Source organism: Rhea pennata, chromosome 2, assembly GCF_028389875.1.
Source record: "Rhea pennata isolate bPtePen1 chromosome 2, bPtePen1.pri, whole genome shotgun sequence".
In the NCBI taxonomy this organism is placed as follows: domain Eukaryota; kingdom Metazoa; phylum Chordata; class Aves; order Rheiformes; family Rheidae; genus Rhea; species Rhea pennata.
In genome coordinates this window covers 7,483,731-7,507,817 of record NC_084664.1, presented here as the reverse complement: position 1 = coordinate 7,507,817, position 24,087 = coordinate 7,483,731, and the positions used below count along the sequence as shown (strand labels likewise).

General features: G+C 39.6%; 2 protein-coding genes across 5 annotated transcripts in view; one reads left to right on the top strand and one right to left on the bottom strand.

Moving 5' to 3' along the window:
- Positions 1–3,628: 3,628 nt before the first annotated feature.
- On the bottom strand, positions 3,629–7,604 carry C2H9orf152 (chromosome 2 C9orf152 homolog). Of its 2 annotated transcripts, XM_062567655.1 has the most exons (3): positions 7,376–7,465; positions 4,317–4,348; positions 3,629–4,244 (listed from the first exon to the last, which is right to left on the bottom strand). In XM_062567655.1, exons 1-3 carry the CDS (start codon positions 7,458–7,460, stop codon positions 3,786–3,788), a joined length of 576 nt encoding a protein of 191 aa, XP_062423639.1. In that variant the 5' UTR covers positions 7,461–7,465; the 3' UTR covers positions 3,629–3,785. The 2 variants fall into 2 exon arrangements, with proteins under 2 accessions (XP_062423639.1, XP_062423638.1); XM_062567654.1 differs by having other exon boundaries at positions 3,629–4,348; positions 7,376–7,604.
- A 9,403-nt stretch (positions 7,605–17,007) lies between these two features.
- XYLB (xylulokinase) overlaps positions 17,008–24,087 on the top strand; it is an 82,410-nt gene continuing 75,330 nt past the window's right edge. For all 3 annotated transcript variants that reach the window (XR_009957536.1, XM_062568783.1, XM_062568785.1), the window contains exons 1-6: positions 17,008–17,066; positions 17,972–18,054; positions 18,820–18,889; positions 20,246–20,326; positions 22,268–22,354; positions 23,465–23,593. Coding sequence is in view for 2 of the 3 variants with exons in the window: in XM_062568783.1 (XP_062424767.1) it covers positions 17,022–17,066; positions 17,972–18,054; positions 18,820–18,889; positions 20,246–20,326; positions 22,268–22,354; positions 23,465–23,593 (495 nt within the window). In the remaining variant the exon portion in view is untranslated. The remainder of the gene's footprint in view (positions 17,067–17,971; positions 18,055–18,819; positions 18,890–20,245; positions 20,327–22,267; positions 22,355–23,464; positions 23,594–24,087) is intronic.

Here is a 24,087-nt window from a genome sequence, read left to right as displayed (position 1 = left end):
TATTAAACACCATCTCTGGGTGAAGTGACAGGGCCCTTCGTGAGACTCCCTCCTGTCCTCTGCTGTAGCCTCACATCGCCCTACAGTGTGTAGGGCTAGGTGGACATTCGGGTGTGGGAGGTGGGCTGTGCTATCTTGTCTTTATGTATGGCTCCCCAAAGGTTTTAAATTTGCTCCTGGAATCTTTCTGGTGCCTTTTTTACTCTGTGAGGAATAATTAAATAATTAACTGTTGTAGACTAATCTCTCCTGTGACCAGCTGACTTGAGAGTAAGGGGTTTTATTCTGACTGTTCTGACTTACGAATAAAGTCATTGTGTTGTGAGTATTATTTCTTTCAGAATGGATGGCCCTGCAGGACTATCTCTTATGTAAAGCATTTTCCTTGAGCAGTCATGGGAATGTAAGTGCAGGTGCTATGTGCTGCAGCTCAGGAAATGGAGAACCCCATAAGTATGAGATTGTGAACAAAACACTGAACTTGGGTGTTCAGAAGACCTTGCTCCACCAGTGACCTTGGTCTCATAAACCAGTCAAGTTTTCCTGCTGGTAAAATGAGGGTAACGTTACTAGCCTGCCTTTTATCACAGTCTTGAGTTCCACATCTGAAATTCAACTAAAGCTATAGCAACTCAGTGATGAAAGTGATTCTTTCACGATTTCCAAACATGAAGAAGCTAACAGCAGGGGGTTTGGAAAACTTATTTTCTCACTAGACCATGAGCATATATAATATTTTAGTGTTTTGAAATGTAAGTAAAGCATGTTTTCTCTTAACTACAACTATTTCACTAACAAATCACAATCTAGTGAAATTATTCCTCTGTAATGTCCTTGGGAATTAAATTGAAAAACTTCTCCAAAAGCAAGATGTCATTTTAAAATAAGTTCTGGTCAGTGCAAAGCACAGCAGTGTGCTAGAGAAGCATCAGGAAAACAACATGTTTGTATGAAACTACCTACAAAGGAGAAAGTTACTTAGTCTGTGCATAAACTTGCATTGAGTTTTAAATCAAGATATTCAAGGTCCATGTTTAATTAAGATAAAACTTATTTAAAGCACTTTAATAGCAATTTAAATCAGTTTAAGAATATTTGCAGAAAATAGTATCACCAATTTAGTCTTTGCACAGACTGTGGCTAGATAAGCTTATAAACTCTCTGTGATACAGATTTTGAACTTTAAGCTGCAGTCACTGAAAAGTTCTCAAGTGTTTCATTGCAAGGATCTAGGAAAAGTGATCTTTAATTTTTTAATAGCTTTAATAATATTCTAATATAATGGCTATTACAGGATTTTTCTTTCAGTCATTCCTCTGGCTTTATGTAGTTCTCTTGTGGTCTACAGACTTGAATATAGAACAAAAACAACGCTCCAGTATAATGAAAGGCAGGAGTCTAAATCAATGTACCCTAGAATCAGCAAGCCAAGTAAATAGAAAATACACAGCACATACTTCAAAACATTCACTGTCTTTTGATACTTCCCTCCAGGTAGTTTCTTGTTTCATATGGCTGGTTGTTATATTTTCTCCCTACATATTATCCATATCTGTCTTTTATTTCTCTTTTTCTTTGTAATCTGTCCTTAGGTATGGTAACTACTGTAAAGAAAAAAAAAGTATCTAAAATGTATCTATGATTATTAATGTTATGGCTTATTAATGTTTCATGTCTATAGAGAAATAGAAATCTGAGTTGTAAACCTGCAGGCCAGTTAAATGAAAGATTAGAAAATCTGGAAAATCACAATTAATACCTCTCCCAAACCTATGTCTTTATTCTGCCATTTTTACTAAAGATGGCAGGAGATTTTTTTCAGAAGTTATTGCGGCATGCTTATCACTTGGTACTAGCTAGTGCTTTCATCAGGGTATCTCAAAGCACTTTACTAAGTGAGTTCTGGACAAGAAGTTCAGGAGGGGGTATTTAAGCATGTTTTTGGATTTTTTTTTTATTTGGTAAACAGTGTAGATATTCTTTTGCTTTTATCTGAAGGACTGTCAGAGGGACAAGATGCCTGCCTGCCTACCTACAGATGCTGTCTGGATGAGTGTCCTGCAAATGTAGCATGCTGTAGAATATAGATTTGGAACACTGTTGGGTGAGAAAAGGACATTTGTCAAGGAGGAGTAAAATAGCATTATATTCCATATTATATTTTTCTATTTTTTGGACCTATGAGGTTTATGGTGCACTTACAGCCATGAATCTCCTGAGATGGCAGCAGACACCTCCAAATCTATTGTCCTGTGTTCAGCACAATAAAGATCAGTGTAATTTTATAAAGGAGTAGTGGTTTGATGTTGTCTGGGGTGCAGAGAGACTGGTAGTTTCCGTTGCATAATGATAAAGCTACTATTTCTTTGATGAGAGAGTTTTATTTGTACATTGCTGTTAATTGTGTTTTCTAGATACCTGGTGAAGGGTTAGTTTATCTTTCTTGCTGAGAGGAGAATTTGGGTTTAAAAGGACACAAACCACAGCTGAGTATCTTTAACAACTGTCTCTTGCTCACTTGTGTATGTGTGAAAGGTAGGATTCCCGAGACAGTGGTGGTAACTGGGGTGTGTGGTTGAGTAGTGTTTGCAAGAGTCATGAAGAGCTTTGTGGGCCATGGAACTGATCCTCATTTTTCTGCTCTGCTATGGCACTGGAAGCTATGGAAGGGTTTAGGAGAGCCAGAGGCTGCCAGGACTGTAGCTCAAAATGAATCATCATGAGATGGGGAGACATTTCAAGCTTTATCTCTTCTGAAGCCTATGCTTGGGAGAATGCCCTCTCCTAGTCCCTGCAGCCAGAAGTGGGTGATACAACTCACATTTTTATCATTGTTGAGAAGCACTTACTTTTCTGTAAAGATCTTGCAGGAGGAGATATCAGAAATAACTACTTCCTTTTGAAAACCTGAACAGATGTGTGGCGCAGTTCTGCCACAACAGAAAATCTTTATCTATACAAAAGTTGTACTACTTCCTGCAGTTACGCTTCTGTGGTTTAAATGATGGTATGCCCTTTGTGTGCGTAGAATTATAGCAGCAGAAAGATGCATTATACTTCTGTTGAGGAAGGTACATTGACATAGAGAACCTGTAAATGAAAAAATTGTTTCCAAGTTTTGTTTTCTAATAAAAAAAACTGGGGCTAGGGCAAACCCATCTTTATGATATTATAAAATTTATATATAAGAAAAAGTGGCATTTACTAAGTCCAATTAAAACAACAATAGAAATGAAGAAAGATTTTATTAATTGATTTTAAAATGCGTGCCTGAAAAGGTATCATGGATATTTTTTTCCAAGGAAAGTAAATTATGAAATCATACATTAACTCAAATGTACCAATACATTACCTTTAGTACTGTTTCATTTATTACTTATCTAATCAAATTGTACCAGATTGAAATCTAGCCTACTTGCTTCATAAGCAATTCTGCTATTTTTTGCTATAGCTTTCAGATGTTTCAAGTGTTACTGTGTAATGTTTGTAATCAGTAACCTGCATGTAAGAGGAAAAAAAATTGCATGTATATCTGGAAGAACAGAAGTGAGTATATATATTTGGTAGAACTGTAGGACTATCTCTCGTTGCAGTCCAGCATCATCATGACAACACTCTTCATCTGACAGTGTTTGTACAGTAAAACAACAGATTATGTAGTAAGAATCTTCCTTGGCTAATCAAATTACTAGATTCTCAGCAGGTCAATCAGAGTAACTAGGACGACTGTTCTGCTGAAGTTTTACTTAGGTTTTTGTCTAAATTTTACATGCTATTGAATTTCTTCATTGTGAGACATATAATCCAAGCCTTCTTGCAGCTTCAGAAATTCTGGGTGTTTTTTTCTGAGGGAAAGGGTAAAAGCTTAGTTTGTTGCAGGCTGGCATACATTTTGTGGAAGAAGTATGTTGATGTGTCCAAATAGCTGATTCGCAAGGAGACTTCTGGCAGATGCCTGAAATGTTGCTGCTGTTCTCTTTGCTGAAACCGTTCAATGTGCTTGAACTTCCCAGTTGATTGAGGGTGGGTTGTTCACTCACTGTTTCTAAATCCGTGTGTTGCAGTGTGCCATTTTCCTTTGGAATTAGTCTATGATTGTCAAAACTACCTGGTCCATTCTTGCATTGGGAAAGATCCCAGGATACTTCTCGGCGAGAGGCTTGTGCCAGGCGATGGATACCCAGATGGGTACGCCATAGAGAGCTGTCTTGTAGGTTGCCATCGCTGGTCAACTCCAGTCTGACCTTTCTGACAGGAACACACTCTGTAAATGATTTTGATTTCCTAACATTTTTATTGATTAAAACAGCACTGACCATTGATTCTGAGAGAGCAGATTCATTTTCACCTGTAAAGGAAATGCAAAGATGCACATGATTATGATGGTAAAAGTTAAAGGCCTCATTTCTGTGTCATAAATTCATCTGAAGAGTTTTTCAGATGAGTGTACCTCTTTCTGTCAGAATCTGAGAGTAGTGCAAGTTCTTTGGATGCCAAGTAATGGAGCAGAAGTACTTTGTGTTTGGGTTTGCAATTCTGAGGACATAAATGGTACCCTTGGGTCAGTCAAATGAAAATGGAGATTTATCAGGTCAATATTGATCTAAGCTGTGCTCCAAGACTCATTAACAGCACAGTTTGAGAATTGACTTTCAGTAATTAATTGCTTGTAAGCAAAAATTCTTAAGGTGAGCAGGGGCTTTCTCAATGTGTTGATAGATGCTGTGATTTGAAAGACGCAAATGTTCTGTCTGTTACTGTTTTGAAGTTTATAGTCACAGACTAAAAAACTGTGACCGCTTCTAGATGGAATCAGCTTGTGAATTTCTTTCTTTCTTCCTTTTCCAACAAGGGGTTATCTCATCTGTTAGGGGAACTTATTAACACATGGGCTTGTACACAGTATGATTTTACCACTGTACATGTAGCGTGTATGGTGTAAGGTAAATAGCTTACACATTAGTGATGCCTGAATTACCACTTAGAGCAAAAATCTGCTTATTTTGTGAATGGTACAGAAGAACTGTTATAGTGGGGATGAATGTGGTCTCTTATTTTTTTCCCTCATCCCTGTAGTTTAATTTCTAAACAATATGTAAACTTACAGTTATAAATATATAAGATATTAGGGATAGAAATGCTAATGCTTCTTTAATTACATGTAGCAGCCATCAAATTACTGAACACAATTGGCCTTCTGTGCCTTGAATAGAAGCTGAACCATTATACTAAAGATAAACAAACAGTGCTTGTTGACATTGCAAGTGCTAATGAAATATACTGTAGTTAGTATGAATACAGCTTAAAGTGGTAGTGCAGGGTACTGACCTTGTTTACAGGGTTCACTCAGAGCAACTGTGTTTGTTGCAGTATGAATTCTGAAGCATAATAAGTGAAAAAAATAGAGGAGTACTGCTTATATTCTGAAACGGAAGATCTGAGTGGCAAATTTAAATGAATTGTAACCCTGAATTTGAAATGAAACTAGTTTGAATAGGATGCTGCCTTAAGAAAAACAAGCAAACAAACTTAAAACTGACTTTCATCCAGTCTTTACAAAGAAGTATTTGAATATGTCAGATCCAGTTCATTTACTGCCAGTAAGTGAAGCTGTACAACAGGGCTTCAGCTAAGGAGAGGCTTTAGCCAAAATCTTTTGCTCCCGTCACTAAAGCAAGAACACCAGCATAATACCACAACGTTTTTCTGCTCTGTTGGCAGAGAAAGGAGGAACTGAGAGACTTTGATGTGATGCTGCTTTGCACATTCTTGTAGGTATAAATGCTTTCTCCACTAAACAGACATTGTTAGGCAACATCAGGTTTTATGTCAGACCATTTGAACCAGTAATCAGAAGAACTGTGATGTGACATAAGTAGATCAGAGAGTTCAAAGTAGTGTATCTAGTCCAGTTGCAATAGTCTGAACTGGTTTTCAGTTCAGGTTTGACTCCTTGGCTACAAGTGCGGTGCACAGAATTGAGCAATGACCTCTGATAGAAACACGGGAGGCACAAACCACAGTATGTTGAACTAACACACATTCAGCACTCTCTCTAAGGAAAGCTTGAATTAAACAGATCTTTGGTCTTTCTTTTTCTTTCTCTTTTTTCTTTTTTTAATTGCATGTAATAACCTTGTTGCGGGATTGTTTCCATTGCCATTTTTCAAATGCTGTTATTATAGAGACTTTTAGGGTTATGCAGTGACAGAAGATAATCATATTTCAAGGTAGCTTGGTAAATACTTGGAAGAGATTTCTGCAGTCAGAACCCCCATGTTTATTCTGTGTGATTGCATGCTCTGAATGCTCCTTCCATTCTAATTCCTGATGTAAACACATTTTTCCTGCTTCTTAGCCAATAAATAATGGATACACTCCTGCATTAACCCCCAACTGGAGATTTTCAAATCTTGTCATCATCTTTGTTCTTAAATATTGGGAACAGATGGATATTTGAACATGTCTGTGTGTGTATTAGGGAAGGAAAAGAAGGATGTTGTTTTCAAGTGACTTCTATTGAGTCTAAATGTTGAGTTAAATGTTAGTATCAGAAGTGAATTAAACTTTTTTTGTATTGTTACTAAATTATTTAGAAGACAACTTCATTAACTGACTGTCTTCTGGATGTCACTTTAACTTAGAAAGTAAATGAAAATACATCAGTGTGGTATTATAAGCAATAGTCTAACTAAAAACTTTTAAATATTTCAATGTCTGTTATATAAAACTTGTCTGACATCGTTGATGAGTTACTGTTGCATATTTTTCTATTTATGTACTTCCCAAGCAACATGCATTGGAACCACTTTCAAAAAGGGATCTCTTATCTAAAGCTCATTTCTTATTTACCACTACAACTCTTAGTATGAGTTATTTCTTAACAAAAGTCTAACTTTTGCTAGTCACTTGATACTTGCTTTCAGGAGTCTTGTAGGGCACATTTCTTTACATAAATAAAGATGAAGGGAGAAAGACAAGACCCAGCACTGTTCAGATGGAAGCATTCAAGAGAGCAGAAAAGCTATAGAATATACTGCAAAAATATATTGGTGATAGAGATGAAGTATGTGGCTCCTGTAAGAACTAACATTTATGTTTAGAATTTCACTTTATTTATGGACATAATACCTTATCTCAAAATACATAAATCTATTTCAAATTCATTTTAGTGTTTCACTGCCTTTTCTAATTGACATAACCATGAGACCGCCTTTCAGTGGGATAAACCAGAAAACAAAATAACAGAAAAGGAACCCGTCTTGTAACTATGCTGAAGCTGTGCATAAGAAGAACAAAGACAGAAGTTATACAAGACTGAAACGAATATCCTTTACATCTATATTTATAAAGTTTCCTATAAATCCAAGCATACCTGTTTTGAATACAATAATGTGTGATTGCAGCTTTTGCTTCTGTTTTATATAGTCATACCGCTCCTCAAGTAAGCTTACATCCATCTTGGTTGGCTGCTCGTCAGGATCTGAAGCCTGTTGCTCTGAGGTATGAGTCACTGAAAAAATAAGAGTCATGTATTTGTAAGCCTTCACCATCTGTTCCCACAGGGAAGACAAAGTCATGCAAAAGCAAGTCATTTCCTTCATTGTGTTGGCAAAAAAGGAAATCAAGTTTGATGCATCTGAAATGCTCCTAAATGAAGAAGTAACTTTCTTCTAAGTATAGTGATTTCTTTCAGTGTGTGGTTTACTCAGAGGTTGCAGATTTCACTCAGCTTGTTTTCCTGCAGTGTGTGTTGAGCTACTGCATAGAGAGTTAATGATAATAACCGGATAGCTGGATTTAATGTTGACTTAAGGTTGTGAGCATATGAAGCTTTGCCAAAAAAAACAGTGAAATACAAAACCTCACTGAGCACAGTCAGGTGTACAAAGGGCTGGATAATACTGGTTTGTGAAGTAATGTTAATTCTTAAAGAGATGCTGTCATGGTGACCTGCCCAAGACAGTAATTCCTTCTGGAAAATCTTTCTTTAGGCTTCTTCCCGTGTTTTTCACATCTTTTCTCCTCCATTCTTCTTTCCTTAATTTTTATCTGGTTTCATTAATGCTGCTTTTGTGGTAGTGGAGATAGAAAACATTGATGATAATACTGTGAATGCTGCTCCCTCTTCAGAATGTGTTAAAAGTATTCAGGTCTGGGAGCAGAGTAAGAAATATGTGTGCTAATGGTGCTCAGGGTTGGGAGGCCAGAGATAGGATTGCCTTATTCTGACTCCTTCCATTTATCTACCTTTCTATTTTTACATCTATAAAATAAAAAAAACTTGTAGATTTAACCATTTCCTTTCAGAGGCACTAGTGTGAAAGGACATAGTGAGGGAAAAATGCCTGTATGCTGTGTTTTTCCAGTTATCGGCAGAAATTGTGCTATAACTTAAATCATAAATAACGTATTGAATCAGGCTGTGAGCGTGCAGCTCTTGGGAATCCCTTTGGAGGTCATACGCGCACAGGTGACAAGACTGTAGCTGTGCCGTTACCTGCAAATGCATAGAGTTCTCATAAGGCTCGGCAGGTATGCACGTGTAAGTCTGCTCTATCTCATTTACGCTTGCTGTTGGCTTCCCAGTATACTTGTGTCTTGTAAATCATGTTCCCTACCTCAACTACAGTCCTATTCTGTCCTAGCCAGGAAAAGAGAAGGAAACACAATGTTTTGTCAGACATTGTAGATACTCCCGAAGTTAGCTTTGTTTTCCTGATCCTGAAGAAAGCGTGCACCTCTGTAGAGCTGTTCTGATGTATTGTGATATATCTAGTGATATATTCGGTATATCTAGTGTGATATTCTATCTTCTGCAGTGGCAGACACTTAGCACACCATAAAAAGGAGTCTCTCAGTTGCCTTTTTTTTTAAATGTTCTTCTGAGTTGTAGGTACATGAAGTTCTCCTTAGTAGCTTGAGGCAGTTAGTTTATATGTTGGGGCAGGAGATTCAACCTCACTACAGTTTCAGCTGGCATTCAATGCAAACATTATTAATGGTCATAAAAGTTACCCAACCTTTTTAAAATTCCAGTCACACTATTTGGCTCAGTGACCTCCTGAGAAAGGGACTTGTGCAACCTGACATATGTTGTAGAAGGAATTACCTTGATAGCATCGTTGAACATGAAACGTAGGCTCTGTCTTAAAAGATGTACTCTCAACTTTTCAGTCAAAGAGCATTTAAAGTAGAGTGAATTTGCATCTGATAAGAAAGTATTATGATTTATAAGTATTTGTACTATACTATTGCCTCAGGCTCAGGGAAAACCCACTGCGCTTAGCGTAATACAAATGCATAATACAACACAGTCTCTTCCCAATCAGCTGCATGGGTAAGGAGGAAGAACAGAAACAGGGGAAGAGGCAACAGATGCCCAGTGAAACGAAGTGACTGGCTGCAGGTGGTAGAGCGGATCAGTGGAGCCAGGAATAGGATTAGCCTCTGTGTCGCTGAGCCAGTAGCACATACATTGCGTTGTGTTTCCATTTCAGAGAAAGCCTCTGAACAGGGCATCTTGGTTAAGTCTCAGAGGGGGTGTGTATTTGTGTGTGTGTCTGTGTATATGTATATATATCTATATATTTCTAGATAGATATATATATCAATATTTGTGTGTATTTATTTGTCTTATACCTTGTTTGCTATCAAGATGTGTTCGTGTGCACATATATGTATGTATGTCTGTGTGTATATCTTTTATATGTGTGTCTGTGTGTGTATATACACATAATACATACATACATTATATATATATATATTTGCAAACACCTTGTGTGTAGATTTATCTGCGAATGTTCTATGAATTTGCAATATGCAGGATATGATTCATAAAATGAGTTGCAAGTCTGATTTACAAAAGGTCACAAAGTAAATAGGGTTAACTGTGTATTTGATATATGGTGAGCTGATGCAACTGATCCTTCTTACGGCACTGACATCAGCTTGGAAGTGGATGGCCTGTGGGTTCTTACACTGAGTAGAACAAAGCAAGATACAACTTGCTTCGTATCACCAGCCTGTTTAGGTGTTACTAGGAAAAAAAAAAAAAGGCGTGAAATTACGTTTTCTCATTGTCATCCATGAGCACAAAATTGAAATCATGACTTCTGTTTAAATCAGTGAATCATTCTTCTTTAAGCGCAGTCACTGGGATCTGCAGACCGCTGTACGCCTCCGCAGTACGCAGCAGGTGGCACTATTGGAGTGCCATGACTTGTGTATTTGCCGTAATCCTAAAACATTACAGGCCCAGATTTGGCTTCGTAGGTTGCTGAGAAATAAAAGCACTCAAGCCATATCCTTGCATTGCTATGTGTACTTCCTAACAGTACTGTAGAGTCTGAAAATGGATTTCTTTTAATTAGGGTTGTGTGTAAAAACCTGTCTTTCTTAATTGAATAAACTCCTATCAAAACGTTGGCTTTGAGTGATTTTAATTTGATTATCCATTGAAGTCTGAAGTGCCTATTTTCTCTTTTTCTGTTTTTCCGTCACATAATGGAAGCAATTTTTCATTTCCTTGAGGCAAAAAAATTTGAGAGTACTTCATAATCCAAAAGCAATGGCTTTTTAGAACTTGAAGTAGATGTTTACTATCCGTGACCTTGTTTGCAAATCTCATTTATAAAAGATGCAACTAATTTTATCTCATACTAATTTGTGAGCAGTAAACTATGCTTTTATTAAAAATTATTTGGAAGATCTTATAGTAATAATTGTTGATTTAAAGATAATTAAGAAAGGCTCCTAATAGTTAACTGTAACTGAATGTACTTCCTGTAACAACGAATATTACTCTGCATCTGGGACCAAAGTGTGTACAGAGGTGTGTATGATTATTTGTGTTGTTCATGTGGAGAATTATAGAAATAGGCCCTTTTTAGGTTCATGCAGCTTACAAAAGGTACAAATACCTGTGTAATTTAACTTGCACTGAGAAAGAAAATAAAACCATGATAATTCTCTTTGTCTAGTTTTCTAGATTTTTTTAAAAAAATTATATGCGGGCTTGCAATGGTAGAAACTGGCTATTACAGTGTTAGAAAATCTAATAAAACCAAAAGGAAAGGTAAGGGTGGCTGCTATTATTTGAGTTACAGAAAATATTAATAGAATCTGTAGTAATTGTTTACTTTTTAGTTGAGAAGAGAGCATATGTTTCTGTTATTTGAAAGCACAACTTTAAAGCATGCTACAATTAGGAACTGGTTAAGCAGCTAGAGCACAGGACTCTAATAATGCAAGATTATTTTCTGGTGTTCTCTGCATGTTCACACTAATGAGATTGAAGTGCCTGCAGTGCAAGTTTTCAGAATGATCTTGAGATACTTTCTCCGATCTGCTGATCTTTCATGTATTCTCAGACATAGGGGGTTCAGAGTGTGTCAAAGGGTGAGTGGCCCGACTGTCCTTCAAATCGCTCTGAAAGTTTGGTGACCTTAGGTTATAGTTCATCTTGACATTTCCTTGACTGGGTTCTGTTTTTCCCTTTTACTCCTTGGGTTCTTCTGTGCACATACAATTTGGTACTGCATGTGTATATGTTGGTGTATATGTTTATCTGCATATAAAATGTAAAATCAGGTATGTTTGTTTCTTCGGTGGGCTGAAGATTAGCGCAGGATGTGAAGTGGCCTGCCAAATTTTATTCTTTAGATCCTGAGTCTTTAGATCCTGAGGTTCCAGTTGACTGAGTGCAATAGCACTGATCCAGCCCTAGTCGTGGGGAAGGATTTCACCAAGCGTTCTCGTGCCCAGAATGCATGGCAGGCAGGAGCTGTAGGAAGCTCAGTGCTGAGCTCTGGCATTTGACTCTGCGCTCTGCCTGGGTGGCAGGAAAGGCAGGCACACCAAGTTAGCACTGAGGATTTCACCCGAGTCATCTTGTGCTTTACCTTTAAAGCTCTGGTGTCTGACTTTTTGTGTGTTGAGAACTTGATGCTATCCGGTTCCCTTTGGAGACCCCCGTGCTCCCCTTTTGTGTGCACATGTGTGTGCGTGTGGCAAAAGCAGTTGCTGTGAAACTACTGAATTCATTTAGGCCAAATTGAATCATGCTGGTTGCGAAGAGTTAAATGCAGCAGATGTTCTGTATGTGTTTCCCCAGCCTGGCATAAGCAGCATTTTAAATCCTCTGTTCTTCTGGGTTGACCTTTTAGTGCTGAGGATTAACTTACTTTCCTTTGGACTGTTATTTGCTGTGAAAAGTAAACTAAAATGCTGAGATTTGCTTATGCTGTTGGTTATCTGCATCTCCGGGACTGCACTCTCTCCTTCCGTGTGAACGATCAGAATCCAACACCTAGGATCAGGAGTTGTTATTTATTTTGTAGTTAGGATATCCTTGTCCACTGACCATGTCTGAGATTCTCTTTCAGATATGAGACTATGCAGAGGCAAGTTAAAGAAAGAACTGAAGTTATTTACCAGTTGGGGATTTCAAATAACTGAGGTCTGGCATCTTCCCTTGCCATTTCACTTTCTTCCCTCTTACTATTAGGGATTCTTGAACTGGTGGGACCAGCAAGAGGATGGTCAGGGCAACTCTATGTTGACCTCATAAAACTGACCATGAGAGGAGGGTGAGAGGGAGCTGAATGGCCTTCATGGGCATTCCTCTCCACTGAAGTGGAAACTCGCTGAAGCGTCCTTGGTCCCACAGATATCTTACATTCCAGTTGCTTGTAAAGGGAGTTTACTTTTCTGGTACTGCCACCTAAATACCTTTTTTATGCTGACTACTCAGAAGTGTTTCTTTCTGATAGAGTTAATGGTGGCCACAGTGCTCTGAGGTGACAACAACCTGTGTTTATTATGTTTATAGGTGTAATATGCATACAAGAAATTGGGGGAACTGATTTCAAACAGGGTGTAAAAGGAATTTGGTAAGGCATATAAATATTCTTCCTTGATTTGCCTACCTGTAAACTACATGATTTTGATTAATCTTTCACTGTAAAATGATTTTAGATCCTTGCAGGGTGTTGCTGAAAACTGCAAAGCTTGGCCCTTATTAGTTTTCACTTCAGTCAGTTGTTTGAGTAGAAATTAGTTTATCTTTGATTGGTTTTGATCAAGAAAACATACTTATCGATAAGTGGAGTTTGAGAAGAGTCAAGTACAGCATGAAAGAAGTGGTTGATCTGTTGTTAATGAAAAGTTTTATCAGGATGACAACATCTTGCTTCTAAGAGTTATTGGTCTTTGAACATTAGGGCAGAGACCACTTCGATAGTTCTCCAAAGAGGATGGCTAAGTACTACTACTGTTGTGAGAATAAAGGTGGACTTAAAATCTGTGCAGAGGAGAGCAAGTGATGGTGAGAGTATCCTAAAAATAATTTGCTATTCAGAAACATCCTTCACTTTACTTCCACGCAGAGATCTCATGAGTAATTCGTACTGCACTTGATAATCAGTAGTAACCTAATTGAAGTCAAAGGAATTACATCTGTGTAAAACCACTGTATGTAAAACCAGAAGCAATTCTCCCTGGTTCAGTACTGGCTGAGTCAACACAAGGTGTTCTGTTAAATTTGCAATAAGTAAAATTGGAGTGTTTTATGTACATGATCAAGTAAAAGCTGTAAAATGACCAGCAGATATGAAGCTGACAGTATAATTGAGAGTATGCAGTCGAGCCGTCGCTTCAATTCTTTGCTTCTACCCACGGTGCTTGTACTGTCACATGTTTTGTGTGGACTCCCGTGCCAGTTCTTCATGAGGTCTCTGTAAAGGGTCTTAGTTAACGCAGTACAGTGGCTGGGATTTTGAATATGCACATGTCAAGAATTAAATCAACCAATACTTTTGTGGAATAATTACTGAAATAAGCTATGTCTTCTGCCTCAGTGAAGTTTCGGCTTCATCTCCTTGTGGGACTCGTGCGCAGGGCTTTTGCTGGATCTTTGTAAAGACTTACCTATTCACTGCACAATCAGTAAAATTGCAGTAGGTAACAGCAATCTTGATCCGTTTCTTTGAAACATCAAGTACTTATTCTTTTGGAGTGAATAATGAGACTTTCCACAGTATTTGGTGCTATGGACAAACACAGTGGTTGCCAGAAAATCATGCACAAAAATAACTTTAGCAGATAAGTACACATTTAGAAAAAAGAAAATATTTTGATGTTGTAATAGTCTCTTTAGAAAGAATGGTAACTTTGTACTATAACTTAAGTTATTACAGTATTTTATGTTGTTGATAATGTGGTTCAGCATTACTGGAGATTGCGATAACACAGTACCTGCAATGCTATGCAGAAAGGGAACGACCTTTAGGGAGCTATCATTATTCGGATAGCTTTCCAGTAGGCAGGTCTAGTGCTGAAGCTGATTTTTTTTTTTAAGTGATGTATTATTGTTATGCTATCTGAAGCTTAACATTGTAAACATCTCCTGCTTAATTAGCAGCATTGCACATGATTGTCAGGTTACTTGGCAAATAAATAAAAATTTATATGACCCAGCTTAGTATGTTTAATATTTGAAGCTAATTAAAGACCCATGAGATTTCTTACTGGGAAAGCAGTAACTGTGCCAGCAGGCTTAACAGTGTTAGCTCTAATGTGGGCTGCCTTGGTTGTATTGTACGTGTGTAACTGATCTCTGTTCGTGCAGTGGTTCTTAGCCGTCCCGTCATTCCTGCTGTGCTAACCTCTGTTGAGGTACAAATATGAAATACCTGCTTGACTGCCCAGCTGCTTATAACAGCTAGCGAGATGCCCAAAATCACCTGCTGAAAGCAAAAGGATCGACAGATAGGCAGCTTCTCACAGATTTCTAAAACTTCGCTTGAAGTTGTGGGCGTTTTAACGTCCCATTAAATTCTTTAGTCAATATAAATCAGCACTGCTAGACTGCAGTCAACAGAATAGTGTTCTGGCAGCTTTAAGATGTTGCGATGATGCTGAAGAACGGTGGTTGGGCTGGCATTGTTTTCTAAGGAATTTGCCCATTCCACGGGATATGATTTCTTTGCCACCTGCTCTGTGTAAAGCTGAAGAATGTAGTTAAATCTAATTTATATCAGGGTAATACTGAGATCAGAGGCAAATTTTGACATTTGACTAAAAAGTGAAAAATTCATGAATATGGGAAATATGAAACACAGTTAAGGTATGTTTTGTAATGAATTAAAATGAATCAGCACTTGTGGTTAATTTGACAGAAAAAAAACATTATTAATTGTTTTACTAGTTATAACTTACTAAAGCAGCTGAGGGCCTGGTGGAGCATGTGAGTATTGCTTCTCCGTCAGATAACAAACTAGTCAACGGGGAGACGGGAAGAAACTTGCTTTGCCCTTTTTTTCTACTACACGTGTCTTGAGAGATCAATCCGTCCTCTGCCTCAAACCGTTAGTCTGACACTTGTTATAAGTGGCATTCTGTTCCCCCCTCTGGAAACTCAGGATTTGCCACTACTCAAACATCACTAGCGCATGAGTGCAGCTACGTGGATGATAACAGCATGGCTAAGCACTGTTTGCTTTCAGGAACCAGGTTTAGAGGTTATAGTAGTTTAGTATACTATAGTATACTTCTGTAGTAGTATAGTAGTATCTACCAGCATAAACTGCCTCCTGATTTTTTTTTTTTTTTTTGAGATTTTCCATTAACATGTCTTTTTCTGGACTCATCACCTGTGTTGCTTTCTTCAGAACTGACTTCAATTTTTTTTTTTTTTTTTTTTTTTTTTTTTTGCACTAGTAGTTGTATTTTGAAACGTAAACCTTCTGAAGCCTTCAGCCTCCACATCTGTTACTTATTCATAGGGACTGTGCTGCGAGTTAGAGGGCAGAGCAAGCCTCTCCTCCCCGGCTCACCAACGAGAGTCCATCCCGATGGAAAAGCAGCCTCTGTTTCACCTGATCCTTGGTTTTCTGGCAAGAGTTATACCAAGGAAACCAATTCTTGGTAACATTAAAAAAAAAAAAAAGTTATTTCCTTCATGGCCACTTGTTCGTCAAGCGAGACCTTTGCTCAGGACAGGTCCTTGCAGTATGAGGTCCTTTGGAAAATTCCAGTTGTTGGAGGGCACCTGATTTAAAGGCGGCAGACTGCAAACTTACTTTTAAAACCCTTAGTTTTAAATGGGCTGGTGCTTCCACTCTCTTCATTGGGTCTTTCCCTGGTTGCAGACTCTGCAGATAACTGTGCAGGATTAGACTCTAAAGGATGCAGGTTAACAGCGCTGTATTCATTTGAAAGGATTCCCACATCTGAAGCATTTTTTTCAGATAACTAATTTAAACCCCATCTTATTTAAAGATTTTGCAGTCACTTTTCTTTGGGAGTTCTAGTAATGGTACAGGCACTACAAAGGATGTACAGAGGATGGTACGATGGAGTGAGATTGGTTTAAAAGTCAGTATATTAAAATGTTTGCCTTTTAGGTTTTGAGGCTTCAGGACTGATCTTTTCAAGTCTGTGCACTAATGAGAACTAGAAATCTTAAAATATAAATGTGTGCGAGCTGCGGCTTTGAGAAAACACGGAGTCTTTAAAATGTCTTTAATGCATTCAGGTGTATGACAAGCTTTGGCAACGTTTTAGAATTAAAAGGGCACCTGAAATTAGAATAGTTGCCTTTCTGGAACAGCTTGAGATCCTGGACCTGTGCAAAACCCGTGTGGCTGTATTAAGGCTGTGCTGCCGTACAGCCCTGCCCGCAGAGCCGAGGCGCTTTTTGGCGTTCCCGTTTGCCTGTCATACGCTATAGGAGAGCATGCAGAAAAAAAACAAAACAAAAAAATTATGCAAACGCCAGACTTTTTAAAAAAAAAAAAAAAAAAAAAGGAAAAATAAAGGCCAATGTAACCATTTCGTGGAGTGTTTGTGAAAGCAGTTTTGTACGAAACCAAGGCTCCGTACCGCACCGGGGGGGGGGGGGGGGGGGGGCACAGGCGCGGTCCGCTTAAAAACCCGCGGATTTGTAGGTTGGAGCGGGGCTGCCGCTTTTCTTCCTCTTCCTCTTCCTCCCGCCGGCCGCGGGCGGAGCGCGCCGCGCCATGGCCGCCCGCGCCTGCCTGGGATGGGACTTCAGCACGCAGCAGGTACCGGCGCGGCCCCGCGCGGGCCGGGCGGCGGCGGCTCGCGGGGCCCCGCGCGGGCCGGGCGGCGGCGGCTCGCGGGGCCCGGGCCGGGCGGCGGCGGCGGCGGCGGCTCGCGGGGCCCCGCGCGGGGCGCTCGGCCGCGCCCGGCCCCCTCCGTGGCTTCGCGCAGGCCGCTGGGGCTGCTGCGGGCGCCGGGAGCGCGGAGCCGGCGCCGGCTGCAGCTCTTCGAGGGGACTCGGGGCTTGGCGATTTTTTTTTTTTTTTCTTTTTTGCTATTCCTTTAGCAGCGCTTTGCGCTCTCTCCCCCTCCTCTCTTCTTCTACGCTCTTAACATTTTTCTTCTTCACTAAATAAATCCGAGAAAGCATTAGAGGGAGGAAAATTTCGTTGTGCTTTTCTAGCGTATGCTTGCAAAATAATAATAATAGCGGAGCCTGGGGGAGCTTCGGCGCCGGGGAGTTTTGCCCGCCTCGGGTACGGTGGCGTGTGCCGGCCGAGCTTCGCTGGGCTGCTGCCCCGGGGCGCAGGGACGCTGCCCCGCAGGGCCGCCGGGCTCCCCGCTTAGCTGCGGCGGGGGCTGTAGCCTTTGGACACAGACTGGTTGCTGTGGGGCACGCCAGGGCTTGACGAGGTGTTTCCACTTCCTTAGCCCGGGGCTCGTCCTCGTGCAGTGAGGCGGGAGGAAGATGCGAGCAAACACCCCGCGACTCTTGCCGAACGGGTGACGTGCTGTGGTGTCGCGTCCTGGGTTGTTTCGTTTAAGCCTGTGTCCGTACTTGCACCGAGCTGTACGGATTGGAGCGGTCCCCTTTCCCGTTTCATCTGTGGGAGGTGAATTATAGATGAATTTAATTTAATTATTGTTCTGGATACTATTTGTTAACATCCTGTTTTATTTCTTCTAGCTGAAAGTCGTTGCTGTTGATGAGCAGCTGAGAGTCATTTATGAGGATAATATTCAATTTGATAAAGACCTTCCAGAATTTAGGTAAGTCTTTTTTTTTTTTTATTTTATTTTGTTCCTAAATTCTGTTGGATAATACAATTTGCAACTCTGGCGATCTGTGGTGGGCCGTTGCCCTATGTGGTCCCATTGATGCGTGGAGCCGTGAAAAAAGCTCACGCCGTGTTCCTGTTTCGTACGTGGCGATGGTAGCGAGCCTTTGTGTCAGGGTGCGATGCCACGAGAACGGCAAATAAATGGTGCGAGTGGGACTTTTAAAAGGCGTCTGGAGACAAGCTTAGTGCGTTCAGATCTTCGCGTTAGGATGTAAGGTGAGAGTATTCTTTTTTCTCCAGTTTATAGGCTGGAATTTTCAATTTTCCTCCTCCATGTTCAGAGGTTTCCATGAAGAACTTTTATTTACTTCATGGTTTAATGGCAAAAATTGAATTTCATCTTGTAGATTCAAGCTGCTAATAGTGAAAGTTGGGAAACTAAGGGAGAACCATGACTTAGGTGAGCCAGCGAACTATGTCAGCATTAGGGCCTATCACAGATCTTACTTCTAGCAGGGATCAGAGCCCTCCCCTGCTAATTATTTTCTTTGCAATTAGGTCAAACATCTCTATTTATATTTTCAAGGATCTGACTTTCAACTTTTCAAGTTTCAGATATTGATCCTGCCCTTGCTCTTAACAAAAAAAAAAAAAAAAAAAAAAATCTCTTTGGTTATTAGTAAACTTAAAGAACTGTACTTGGTGGAAAAAAGAATTGCTGAATTTACCAAGAGAAAATACTGTCTTTTTGTAGGACTCAAGGTGGAGCCTATGTTCACAGTGACAGACTAACAGTCACTTCTCCTGTGCTGATGTGGGTTAAGGTATGAACCAGTTTCACTGTTAGCTGTCTGTACTAGATGAGGTATATGATTTGACTTCTCCCTTGGTGCTGTTGAAAGGGAAAATGGGATGCAAGTGTTAACATTATCAACAAACACAGTGGAAGTTGTTACAGTTCTGAGGTTTTCTCTACTTTCTATAGCATTTTATGCCTGAAAAACCCTCTCCTGAAGTTCCCTCATTTGAGAAATACTATACCTTTCCCCTCCTCTCCTGGTTTCATGCGAAAAAGGAGACGCTTCCAGCTTTGCCAAGCTTAATTCTGTGCTTTTGCAACATCCGGCTTGCTTGCAGTGTCGTAGAATAAACTTTGCTAACCAATTGATAATCTGAAGTGGTAAATGGTTAAAGAACACTTTATTCACTTATTTACAGTCACTTTTCCTGATGTTTATTTTGAAACGCAGATAATCTTTCCTGTTCTCAAAGCAGGCTTCCAGCTAGATTTTGCAACCCTTGGTCTCACGTGGTACTGCACAAACTTGTCTTACTAGAGTGATTTGAGTAGCTAAGGCATTTAAAAGGTCACAGAAGCACCTCTTGGTGATCCACCGTAGTTCCAGCTGATGATCCACAAAGCTGTGGTGTGTTGGTCACAGTTGGTCTTTTGAACCCTAATAAACAGGAACATTTGTAATTGTTAAATTAATAAGATGATGATATATGATCAGCATACATTTCTTGGGAAATTTTAAAGTCTTACATTGTTTCTTTTGTCAAGGAATACAGAGAATTGCTGACCTGAACCAGATTATGTGAAGATAGATTAATGTTTGGTTTTAAAATTTAATATGTGACAGAAAGAAAAAAAAATACCCTAGGTTCTTGAAGTGCTAAAATTCATCTGAATTTGCACCTTATCTTAAAAAGATTGAGTTTTCAGCTCACACTGAGGTCAGTGGCATTTAGAACACTGTGGGTCTGGTTGGATGGGGTGCACACTGTTAAAAGATTTCATGGATTTCCAGAAGTAAGAACAGAAAAGGATAATTGTGTTTGTGTCTGGCACTCTTAAAAGTGGCTTCTTAATGAACTGCAGTTCTTTAAATCTTGCGTCTTGGTTAGTTTTTAAAGAATGGTTGTTTATGATTCGTCTTGTTTAAGATCTCTTTTCCCCTGTGTGATTCAAGTTTTCTTTTATAGACTCAGTAAATTCAGATTTAGTAAATTAATTTATCAAATTCTCGAGAAGTGTATAGTCATTAGCTATTTTTTCATTATCTGCCAAAGAACTCTCACCAGTGATGACATGAATTTACTCTTTAATTCTGAGGATTGTGAGTGCATATAATATGGTAGGTTATTACAGTCATTCTTGTTTCTGTTTATTTCTGTAGGCTCTGGATATGCTTTTGGAAAAGATGAAGTCTTCTGGATTTAATTTCTCTCAAGTGAGAGCATTGTCTGGTGCTGGTCAGGTTAGTTTATAAAGACAAAACTCAGTCTTGCTATATTTCTTCAGCAGAGCATATGACATAATGATCCATTTTACTAAACTTTATTGTGGAAGACCATAAAGACATCAAGTAAGATCAGAGCTTCTGTGGAACTGTCCATTAAAAGATGCATCTTACCCAAGGGAACTTTAAACGTGAAGTGCATTGGAGCAGTCTCTAGAAGGTAGTGGAAAGAGAAGATGAGGTTTACAGTGCAGTTGTTTAGAGTGTAGTGCATAACTAGTTAATTTCTAGTTATTCAAAGTCTTTGTACAGACTGATTTTAATATGGTTTTGCAGACTGGAGTCATTTTGAATTTTGGCATAGCCAGGTACTTGTGGAAATGAAGTAGGAAAAGTAGTGAGGAGCAGTTTGCTAAAGGGATAGTAATATCCTATTGAGCTCAGGTTTTGTCAGCTAGGATAGAGATCTTGGGATCCTAGGAAAAATAGAAGCCAAATTATGGTTGTCTGATGCAAAGGAGACATCTTATGCTGCCTGGTAAGATTTAATCTATAATGCGTAATAGCTTTTTTTCTGATGTAAAGCCCATCTTTACAGTTAGTCCGTCAGCTAGTTTCCTAGCATGCTAGTGAGAAAAGGAAGATTTTCAACCTTTAATGGATCTGTAAAATGATATTCAGGGTGAAGGCTGCACTGCAGTGATAAGCTAATTTAGGTGCCCTAGGTTGAGGTTATTAATCTCGATATTTCTGGGACTAACTAATCAAAGTTGCTTTGATCTCTGCATTTCATTAACTTCAGTTAAAGGTCTGAGCTAAGTGACTGGAAATCATAGCCTATATCAAGGCTCTGTTATGAATTCTTCAGTGGAACAAAAGTTAGGGACTAACAGGTAACCCCAGTTTACTCAAGTGAAAACTGCTTATATTCCTTTTTATTTTCTTCTTGCTCCAACAAGTTGAGGGTGATAACTTTGTGTAGTACTCAGATTCTTTCAGGTACAAAGGATTTCATTTATCAGCCACCTCTGAACCAGTATTGTCCTTCTACCTTTTCTCTTCCAAGAGCCTTTTCTCTGTGTTGAAGATCACAAACAGTGAAGATGCACTGTTGGATGTGCCTTCCAGAAAGAAGGGGCAAACTTGGTCTCAGTGGTCAGCAGAACTGGAAGAGCGATGTCTCTGTGATGGTGTGTGTTGGGTGCTCTGTGCCCAGAGGGTTCTGTGTGTACATTTAGTTTCATCAGAACCATTAGTGGGCAACCGAATTGTACTTTACAGTTTGCCTTGGGTGGCCTGAAGTTCAGCAGCTAGTGATGCCTGGTTTTAGGAAGATGTCTTAGGATTGGAGCTTAAATAACTTTCTCAGCATTATCTAGCAGGTCTGTAGTGGGCAAAATACCTCAAACAGAATTCTAACTACCTCGAAAATTGTTATGAGGGCAGACATTGACAGATGTGGGTTGAAGTAACTACAGTGGTGGTGTTTGCTTGCAGCCTTGGTGCTGCCTGGACACTTATGACTAATAGATAAGAGTCCAGAAAGTAGTTACTGGTTGCGGGAGTGACTGGGGCAGCCCTGTAGCTAAAGTACCTGGAGGCTACGCTAAAAAGCACAGCGCAGTCTTTACTGTGAAGCCCTAGCTACAACTCAAAGAGCCCTTGGAGTCAGTAGTTAGTGCTGTGGATTAGGAGTGTAACAACAGGAGACTGCTATAGTTCATGAACATTATTTTCTCTTGACTCCTACTTTTGCTGGTTTAGTATATATACACTTTGTTCAGTCTTGAGAAGTCTTAATGAAGCAGTTGGTTTAAATTGAAAAGGTGCATTTCTTATGTCCTAGTTTGGAGAGAGTTTTCTCTCCATTAGAGTTTGAAAATCAGATCAGAATATGAACTTGACAACCTGGGACCATCTCCAGCTTACGTTTCTATATTGCTTTTGTACTTTCTGCAGCAACACGGGAGTGTGTACTGGAAAAAAGGAAGCGCTGAGATTTTAAAGAATGCATCATCTGAGCTGCCTTTGCATCATATACTAAAGGTAACATGCGTAAAAGAGAGCTCTGAAGGGAGAGCTGCAATGTCTTTTTTCTGATCTTTATGTGCTGCTTTTTCCCTTGTAAACCTTTTCTCTTGTTTGAGTGGTATATACAGGATATTCCTTCAGCTTCAGGGCTTTTGACTTTTCCTGTCTCCTGAATGGCAGTATACACTGCTTTAAAAACTTAAAGGTGCCTGTGGGCATCCTAGACTCTTTCTGTGTCAGAATAAAACCATGTTTGTTCTTTTACTAAACATAATGTTTTTGTAGACATACTGTAGTGTTTTTTTTTTTTTTTTTTTTTTTTAGTATTTGTATTTACAGAAAACTAATTGTGACAAGACTTGCCTGAGTTTCCTTTCAATGCTTGAGGATGGAAGTGTCATGCTGTCTCAATAGAAACTCCAAGCGACTGTATTGCTGAACCTCAGAATTTTTTGGGGAGGGAGATTGGTAGTTTTTGAACGTAGACTTGAGAAACTTTAATTTGAAAAAGAAAATATAAGGAGAAATCAGCTTTTCTTTTGAAGGTCCTTACTTCAACATCAGAAAGAACATTTGTAGGTTAAAGTGGAGAATTTGGTGTAACTGATCTGTTAAATGATTAATTTGGGAAATACCTCATTTATGTAGAACTCTTGGGAGTGGAATTAAGATGCTGTCTAGTGGTGTATATTAAGTCTCAGATGCATTTCCAAAAGGTTATGTCACTTAGTGGAGGGAAATCTGTTAGTGTAACTCGAGAAAAGTAATCTGATTGTTTAGAGAGAAGTGCAAAAGAATGGAGCTAAACTTGAATAAAAAGGCCCAAGACCTGGGCTGCCAAAAAAGTATATGAAGATGCCGGCTCATGAGCTGGCATCAACATGCCATGCTGCAGGGCATATGAAAGAGCAGCAGATGAAGCCTGTTGCTCCTCTCCAATGTGCAGTTTGGGTCCTGACCGACATGCTGTCCAATATGCATTTCCCAGTAGCTGTATGGAGTTGTACAGAAGTCATTTCAGGGAGCTGAACTGTGAGCTGCTACCTAAGTCTGCAGGATTGTTCTCTCTCCTGTAGGGACTTCTTAGAGATTAGTCTTACTAATAAAGAATATTGTTCATTTCAGGATTGTTTTTCTGTCAGTAACAGCCCCATCTGGATGGATTCTAGTACAGCTTCCCAGTGCAGCTCTCTGGAGAAAGCTGTTGGAGGAGCACAACGTCTAGCTAATATCACTGGTTCTCGAGCCTATGAGGTAAGAAGCAACTAAGGAGAGAGTAGAAGTCCGTGGTAGAGTCTCGCGATAGAAACGGTTGTGCCATTCCTGTGCTATCACGGCAGATAATGTGTGGAAGGGGAGGTCTTATTCCAAGCCTTTGAAGGAACGCTGATGAAATTACGCTTTTCAGCAGTACTGCAAAGGAAGATGTGGAAATTCTGGTCTTTGGAAATTTTAAAATGAAGCTAGGCAAAGCACTAGAAAAATGTGCAGCCAGAAGCGATGCAGAAATAGTGACTAGGGTGAGCTGTTGCACTTGGTCAGTGAGTCCCAAACACAGTGTTTGGCAGCCTTGCTTACAGGCGCAGGACTGGTTCTCCCTGGGATCTCCTGGGCAGCTGGATTTCCGTTGGGCTGGTAATCCAATTTGTAAATCTTACAGGCTTACTTGGGGTTATGATCCCCTATTTGGGGATCACTGCTCTGGGTAACTTTGGTAATTAGAAGATTGGCCTTTCTGTGTTCCCTTA